At 33.4% G+C, this 9550-nt stretch overlaps 1 protein-coding gene across 1 annotated transcript in view; it reads right to left on the minus strand.

Annotated features, from left to right (window-relative positions):
* LOC106470242 (Niemann-Pick C1 protein-like) overlaps positions 1-2005 on the minus strand; it is a 58736-nt gene extending 56731 nt beyond the window's left edge. The window contains exon 1 of the mRNA XM_013930785.2: positions 1404-2005. Coding sequence (XP_013786239.1) covers positions 1404-1472 — 69 coding nt within the window. The 5' untranslated portion in view covers positions 1473-2005. The remainder of the gene's footprint in view (positions 1-1403) is intronic.
* Positions 2006-9550: the final 7545 nt, after the last annotated feature.

A 9550-nucleotide genomic window follows, 5' to 3' on the forward strand; every position in this document is an offset into this window, starting at 1 on the left:
CTAGTGGTAGAGAAAATAGGATTTTAGGTTGAATCTATAGAAATATTGAATATGAGTCTAAAGATGTTATTCTTTCATTGTACAGTTCACTGGTTAGGCCATATTTGGAATACTGTGTTCAGTCTTGGGCTCCTTACCTTAAGAAGGAAATTGCATTGTTGGAAAGGGTTCAGAGAAGGGTTAGTAGAATGGTGCCTGGGATGGAGGGGTTGTTGTACGAGGAGAGGTTGAAATTTCTCAGTTTGTTTTCTCTTGAAAAAAGAAGAGTAAGGAGGGATCTGATTGAGGTGTTTAAGATTGTAAAGGGAATTAATAGTGTTGATGTATCATCTTTTTTTATATTTAACAATGAGAATAATAAGACTAGAGAACACAAGTATAAATTTTAGCAAAGCAGGAATCATCTTCAGGTAAAACAGTTTTATTTTTTCTAACAGTGTAGTTGGCCTTAGGAATGGGTTGCCTTCAAATGTTGTAGAGGCAGTAAATTTAGGTGAGTTTAAGAAAAAGCTTGGTAAGTATATGAATGCTGGGTTTAAAATGTTATTATTATTATTAATCATTTTCATTTAGTTTTGAGGATGGAACAACCAAGATGGGCCAATAGGTCCCATGTTGTCCCAAAATATGTTATCCTGAAACAAACAAACACACACAAAAGACCTTCACAACAGATTTGTATCTCTACACTCCAAAGTTCAGTGCTGGCCTCTTTAAATAATGCAGACTTCAAGTTAGACTCCTAGTAGCATACCAGTGAAAGTAAAGGTAAATGTTTAAAAATATGTAAACATGTATCATAGGGTTAGTGTTGCCCTAGATTTAAGACAAGAGCTCATTGTTTATTTGACCAGCCTGACCCTGGGTGTAAATGTATGAATAATTATTTTAGGATTATATATGTTCAGTAACTTTGTAAACATTTTGCCTTACGGTTGTTTCATAATATTAGTATTAATACATCTTATAAAACTGTTAGTGTAAGGTACTTGGGGCACATACAAAAACTAAATCCTAAGAAATGCATCTAGTTGCTTTGCATTTCATTAACAAACTGAATTGATACATTGTGAAACAAGAAGGCCTAACAAAGTTCATCAGTTGAAACACTTCATAAAACCAAAGAAGGCCTAAAGGCTACACTAATATTACTAGTAATAGTAATACTGACTAACAATAACACTATGTAATAAGTGACTACTGTATTTTCTAAGATATTAAACTTTCTATTAATAGTACAAAGTTTATTAGTCTATGGCTTGATTAATATTATTCTAAATCGCAATTAATCTAATGCTGAAAAGTAGTATACTGGTACTACAAGTAATAATAATAGGAGTATTACTATTAGTATTACGATTATGAATATTTAGAATAATAAAAATAGTATTTTTAACACTTACCCCAGTTAATGTGAAGAGTATGCATGTCAAAGCGAAATAAAAAATCTCGAACTTTAGAAACTGCATCATAATTTATAGTTTTATATACGTTACTGGTAGTGGTGCGGTAGGTTGCAGAATTGATATGCAACTTCTGTATTGCGACTCTAGAAACTACAGTAGATATTTAGACGTAATCAGTAATTCAAAATACAAACGAAAGTTCCAAAACTACTTTTTAACTAGTACTAAATAAAGTAGTCGTTAGTCCTAGTTCTGCTCCAATAATTTAGTTATTTACGTAATTTTATTACCATTACTAGTATTACTATTAGGCCTATAAGAGAAGTAAGTATAACTTATAAGACGACAAATGTGTCGTTATTCCAGTAGTTGTATAATTTACTCTTTCAAAATAAAAAAGCTTCGGTCAATTAACACAGTACAATTTTTTTTTGCACAAGCTATAGTTACACAGTTCGAGAAAAGAGTTAACAATATTAACAGCACAAACGTAAACTTTATCCCACTTTCAAATACCAAACTATAGTACAACCAGACAACACAACCGCAGTAAACTTCAGCTCACGCCATTATTCTACACAACAGCGCACTCATTACCACATCACGCGACAAGTACATGACATCATACAATTTCCGCTTTTTTGTGACTCAATAAATGCTTTATTTTTTTATACGATTACAATATTAATAAAATCCAAATGTTTACTTAACTCATATATATATTTATGTCACTTATATACAATTTAAGGTTATTACTATTTCTTACAAATTAATATTCATAGTCAATTCAATGAATGGTGTAAATAAAAAACGGTTTTATATATATATTGATGAAAATGTTTGCTTGCTTGAAGACAACTATTTCATGAACTATGTAGTACCTATATAATATTCTTTACTCGTTGAAGAGGGCTAACTGTTGGACTAAGAACATGATATGTATTAAATTTCATAGGTAATTCAACGTTTTCTGTTTCCCTCAACATAAATTTCATGAAATATCACAAATATTAAAACGTATTATAGTTTGTATTTAAGCACAAAGCTACACAATGAGCTATCTGTGCTCTGCCCACCACGGGTATTGAAACCCGGATTCTAGCGTTGTAAGTCCGCAGACATGCCGCTGTGCCACTGGGGGGGCACGTATTATAGAAATATTTACAATTACTGTCAAGGGCGCCCGCAGAAAAAAAATAGGGGGGATCAAGTAACTCAAGTTTGAAAAAATTATGAAGTCGAAATAGTTTTCTCTTATGGAAGACTGGAAGTCGCCATTTTTCTGGCACGGGATGAATAAATATAAAACTATGATTCGATTAAAATATCTTCTAAATTACTGTATCAACGAGAAATAAAAACAATTTAGACACTAATCACACTATATCATACCTTATTATTTTCAAATAACATAGAAGAATAATTTTACATATCTCGTCACTTTTTTTTTCTTTTTGAAAATTCAGGGGGGGTCAAGTGACCCCCCTTGTAACCATGATTGCAGTTATATTGGACGTTAATATAAAAAATATTTCTCCAGTAGAACCACGAATCCTTTTTCCTGTCTTAATGTTTGTTTGCTTGTTTGTTGTTAAGCGCAAAGCTACATATAATGAACTATCTGCAGTACTCTGCCCACCACGGGTATCGAAAACCGGTTTTTTGCGTTATAAGCCTACAGACTTACCGGCTACACCTTTTCCATTATTTACATTATTCGCACAAATACATTCCTTCATAGATTCTTGGGGTAGCTTTGTAATAAGTAGTTGGTGTAAAATTGAAAATTATATTACAAGGAGGCAATTGATTTTTTTTAAATTATAGTTCGATACGGTTAATATCTCCACACTGACGTGTCTTTCGGGCAAAGGGATTTTCATAAGTATTATCATAACTCTTCTTATCTTTTATCTCTTTTTGAGCTCAGGGATAGTCATCAAAACGTATGGTTTTTCAGCTAAATTACGAGGAATAATTAACTTGGCGTGTTTAGGATGATTACAGGAAAAATCTAAATATTTGTGAGAATCGGTGGATATATAAAATATATCAATGCTTAAATACCTATGTTAAGATATTACGACAAGACATGCAGTTTTTAGCACAAAGCTACACAATGGGATATCTGTGATGTGTCCACTGCAGGAATCAAACCCATAGTTTTAGCTTTTTAAGTCCTGAAACTTACAACCCAGACACCAGAGGACCGAAAAAAAATGCAAATGAATGTGCTGTATCATTCTTTCCACAGATAAACGGGCTTTATTATAATAATACGAGGTAGTTTTTCAATTTGTAAAAACTGTTTACTTTTACTGATACCCCTCCACCTGGTGGGCCAGCGGTAAGTTTATGGTCTTACAACTCTAAAATCTGTGGTTCGATACTCTCTGATGGACAGAATGCATATAGCCCATTGTGTGGCTTTGCGCCGAAACAAGCAAATTAACAATAACTTGTCACTCTCATCTGAAGTTAAACGTTAGGAGTGTTAACAATAACTTGACACACTCCTTTGAAGTTAAACTGTACGAGTTTTAACAATAACTTGACACTCTTCTCTAAAGTTAAACAGTGGAAGTGCTAACAATAACTTGACACTCTCTTCTAAAGTTAAACGGTAGGAGTGTTAACAATAACTTGTCACTCTCCTCTAAAGTTAAACATTAGGAGTGTTAACAATAACTTGACACTCTCCTCTAAAGTTAAACGGTAGGAGTGCTAACAATAACTTACACTCTCGTCTAAAGTTAAACGGTAGGAGTGAGAGGAGAGTGTAGAGTTATTGTTAGAGATGAGAGTGTCAAGTTATTGTTATCGTTCCTACCGTTTAACTTTTAAGTTAAACGGTAGGAGTGCTAACAATAACTTGACACTCTCATCTAAAGTTAAACGGTAGGAGTGCTAACAATAACTTGACACTCTTCTCTAAAGTTAAACGGTAGGAGTGTTAACAATAACTTGACACTCTCATCTAAAGTTAAACGGTAGGAGTGTTAACAATAACTCGACACATTCCTCTAAAGTTAAACGGTAGGAGTGTTAACAATAACTTGACACTCTCATCTAAAGTTAAACGGTAGGAGTGTTAACAATAACTCGACACATTCCTCTAAAGTTAAACGGTAGGAGTGTTAACAATAACTCGACACTCTCCTCTAAAGTTAAACAGTAGGAGTGATTTTATGAGTTTTCAAAAGATGTTTTACAGAGAAATACAGTTGGAATTTAGACGTGTGAGTGTGACGTCATCAAGTGATTCATACTAGCGAACTTTGCTCAACAGTATAGACAATTTTATCAATGAATTTATCTTATACGACAGAGCACTTGAACTGGTTGAGATAAAAACAACAACAAAAAGTCTATGATTCGTACGGTTGTAAGCTTATACCTTTAAATGTTTTTTTTATTATTTTTAAGTTTCAAAATGTTTATCATAATTGTATCTTTCTGTTTTCTTACTAATGAATGTCTACGTCAGTTTACATCATGGACCTTTTCATTATCTACGAAAGATATTTTTTATCTCTGTTTCCAGACATGCACAGTCTCCCGGTGGGACAGCGGTAAGTCTTCGGATTTAGAACACTAAAATCAGGGATTCGATTCCCTTCGGTGGACACAGCAGATAACAAACAGACACACACACATGTTTTCATTACTCCCCTTCATCCAGTGGTATATCCAGTAATCACGAGAGCTTATAATGCTAAAATTCAAGGTTCAGTTCTTGCGATGGGCAAAGCACAGAGATCTGTCACTGCGCAGCTCTGTGATTAAAACATCCAACCAAATCTATTAGTCAAATAGAACTTCGAGTCCAACATAGTTTAAAATTGTAGAATAATTTTATGTTCGTTCTAGTGACGCAAATACTGAAAATATAATGAAGAATGTTTTAACATGTTACTGGTGAATACTTTAACATGTTAAAGTTACTTTAACGTTACTTTAATGTTCACATCCACTTATTTTCACCTGTGTGTATTTTCAGGTATGCATGTCAGGTGTTTTATTATTGTGTGGTCGAGAAACATGCTCAATGGCATATCGCTGCTCGAACCTTGGACCTTACAACACGCAGCCCTGAACGTTAATCACTATCCCTCGTCCAGCCTTTTATAAATATAGTCACAAGTATATCGAGTTGACATATACCAGCAGTTTTGGGACTAATAACAAAAATATGTTAATTTGACGTATATGGATCCAGAATTTCTCTCAAACCGAATTTTAAGTATTACACAGTGTTGATCGTTGTTGTTGTTGAACTCGGAAGGAGAACGTGGCTAACACGAACTGTCCGTTACTCGGCCATCTGTAAGAGGAACCAATTGCTGGCTATTAACCATCCGATTTCCTGCTTCGCATCGGCTTCTGGCCTAATGACAACTCGCGTGTATTAATAAAACAATAATACCGTCTGAAAGCGTTATGAACTCGAACAATGAAACTGGCTGAGTGTTGATTGTTGCGTAAGTGTGTGTCGTTTTGTAACGTCATTTTTGACCTGACACGGCATCTTATAGAGGGTCTGTTTTAAATCGTCTAATTTTTACCCGGGTTAACCCAGGTTGTCCTATTATGCCCCTGTTAAATCAGAAACCTTTGTAAAAAGCAAAAAATAAATAAATACTATTTACCTAGAAACAACTTTTGAAGTGCAGGTTAAAGTTTAAAAAGCCCTACAGTTGCTGTGACTAAATGTTGGTCCAGCTGCTGCTCGGTCTGCTCCGACGCACATGGTTATAATTTGTACAAAAGTCACGCTATTATCCCTTCAGTTTTCTTTCTGACCCAAGAAATGTAAATAGCCGAAGTTAAAAAAAAAAGATTTGGATTAATATCCCATCGTTGTATCAGCAGTAGTTTACGGGGTTACAATGATAAAATCCGAGTTAGGATTGATTCTTTGCAGTGGCTAGAGAGCAGATATCTAATTGTGCAGCTTTGTACTAAACAGACAGCCAATGTTTAGCTATTTTTAAACAGAAAGGATCAAAATTTCACTTTTTCATGTAACAAAATATGTCAAATACATAAATGTACTAATACTGAAAAGAAAGACATACTGTTTTCAAGCTTTCTATGGATATGATATTAGTACAAACAAACATTTGAATATAATTATTTCCACCAATAATATGAATTCTAACACTTTTATGCGTGTTTTTTTTAAACCTGTTATTACAAAACTGTTACTGTTTACATTATTGGTGGAAATGATAATACGAATTCCAACACTTATGCGTGGTTTCTTTTTAAAAACATAAAACAGTAACAGGTTTTTAAAAATCGTTGTACAAAATAAAACCTAAACTCTTGTTCAGCCTTGTATTAATTAGTATAATCAATCACTCTCTCAGCTAGCCAAACTACTCAACTTATTTTGTAATTTAATATCAAACACAATATTTAGAAACGTACACAAACACAGTATCAACGTGGTTTCGATGTAAAATCAAACCTTTAATTTTAAAATGTATTGTTACGTCTCCGTGTGTTAATTAATTTTCCGTAACTTCGTTCCGACGAAACTTAAGCGACACAAGCTCTTTACTTAATAAAACTGGTTTATTCTTTCAACAGGGTATCGTTGAAGTTAACGTTCGTTCGCTCGTGATACTGTTTGTTTTAGCGCGAGTATTGAGATTAAGTGTATCGCAGAGTTATATTCGACTGCAGTTCAATTACTCACTATCACTCACACATTACATTCCTCACCGCGTCACGTTTTCCCCTCTTATATATATACCAGCCTACCCTACTCGTAGATACTAGAGCATTCGCCAAAGTACATGATAATTCTAGAAACGTTGCGTCACTGTAGTCATGTGACTGCTGACGCAACAGTATATTGAAAGAAGCATAAATAAGAATAAGGAAATACTATGTCAGAAAAAAGTTTGTATGAACTCATAAATTGATTTTGATGCTTTTTTGTTTTGTTTTTACAACCACCATAGTTTAAGCTGTTGTGAAATTTCTTTACTAGCAGCTGATAGTGGGTTAACCCTTTAGTTAAATTGATAAAGAATTTCCCTGTACAGTGTAAGTGGTCAAAAGTTCAAATCCATCTCGAGGAAAAAGAAAAGTAAATTCTATTACTGTGGTCATAAACATACCAAGTATTTTCTACATTCTTATGTTATTGTAGATTTTTTATTTTTTTGGTTTATTCCGAATCTTTGCTGTTTTTGTATAACACGTGGTTCAGAAAGCCATTAAGTTAATTTCATTCTAGCTGCCTTTGTTATATTCTGTTCTACCCAAGTAGGGTATTGCTGTAATGCTGCACATTGTGCAAGAATGTGGAGAATAACAATGTCTTTCAATGGTAAGCCACGTGATATCTCGAGGTTACACTCCACCTTATGTTGAATGAAAATGATCATTCATGTTGGTAGCACTAGTTGCTATGAGTAAATTCAATATTTCCCATTTCGTTAAAAAACAAAATACGTTTGGTTTAAACGGTAATACATGGGATCTCGTGAGAGATGATTGATGGAAAGACATCTAGAGAGAAGCAAACCATTTGGTCAGTTCACAAGTACAGTGATAGGCGACCATCCAGCGTTCAGTGAAAATATGCATACTTCCTTAGCTTTTTCTTTCAAAATAGATTTGTTTTTATTTTGTATTATACATCATGCTCAGTCTATTTATTTCTTTGCTTAAAATCAGTCAGTATAGTTAAATTCAGTATTACCTTGTAATTTATACTGCTTATCCTACCGTTATAAGGTTAGCCTAACAAATAATTTTTGCTAAAATTAGTTTAACATGAGAATACCACATTACTACAGAAAAACACTACTCAACTAGTTCTTTACCACGATCCTGAGATAAGGACCAAGGATGGTTCTCTGATGTGAGAGAGACGAATGTGGAAGTTCGGGTTTTGAAGTCTAAAGAAGTGCTTATATTAGCAGTTGCTATTCAGATAACCATTAATTTAAATTGGTTTGTTCCAAGCTAATGAAATAATAATAGAAAACAAGCTTGTGTTACCATAATTATAATATTCAGTGTATTGCATTACAAACAATATGTCTGATTACATGCACTACACATCAAACACTAGTTACCAGTTTCTCTTACATCTTCGCCTTTTAACACTTTCACTGTTAACCTCTTTTTTTCAAAGGTTAGATCCATCTGGCTAACCATATTTAGTCAGAAAAATGAGTATAAACATGATATATCTTGCAGTATTCTCCTTGGTAGAGCGAAACTTCGCATATCTTACAATAAATTCTCGTTTGTTGGTGGCGTGGCCAGCAAGTCGTGTTCTTTGAGTCCACTAACTAGGCACATGCGTGGGTGAAAAACCGAAGATTCTCGTAGTTAGCCACTAGGACCATACACCGAAATACATAGATTCTCGTAGATAGCAGTGGAAGTGTTAATTGGTTACACATTTTAACATATACACCAAAGGATGGAAATCTATAAATGTCTTTTGTTGTTAAGAAACTTAATTACTATCATTGTTTTTTCTAATAGTTTTTCTTTTGTTTGAAGAACGTTTTTCTGATTGATATCTTATTTAAATCATTTTCCTTAAAGTTATATTCTGTTGTATTTTTAATTTTAATAAATTTGTTAAAAGTATAAAAGAGACAGTAATGATCTCAACATATTTTAATGAGAAATAACGAGTTTTAATTTAAATTGAAGGCAAATACAATGTAATAGATATGTTGATGTTGTTGTTTGTTTTTTTTAAGTAGTCTAAAAGACCAAATACGAAATTTTCCGTACCGGGTCCTATTATAATTAATAAAGATTGGTAATCTATGATAGACGAACAATACAAGGCATCTATGCAAGTTTGTGATGGCTAAATCAAATAAACTACCGTTTCGTCTAACCAAAGAACAAGTGAAATTATTGATTATATAATTTAATAAGAAAATTTAGAGACGAAATAATGGGTAAAATTAAAGCAGAAATACACATAAGGTACAAGTTTCAAACAGATGAACGGTTTTTTTTCCTTTTAAAACTTCTTCCTTTTAATGTTTTGATTATTATAATTTATGATGCTTAATACGTAAAGCCTTACGGGTGGGGTTATGTGGAAGATATTATATTGTTGCGTCAGCGAGTCACATGACTACAGTGACGCAACG

This window comes from Limulus polyphemus, unplaced genomic scaffold (assembly GCF_000517525.1).
Source record: "Limulus polyphemus unplaced genomic scaffold, Limulus_polyphemus-2.1.2 Scaffold3898, whole genome shotgun sequence".
Taxonomy (NCBI): domain Eukaryota; kingdom Metazoa; phylum Arthropoda; class Merostomata; order Xiphosura; family Limulidae; genus Limulus; species Limulus polyphemus.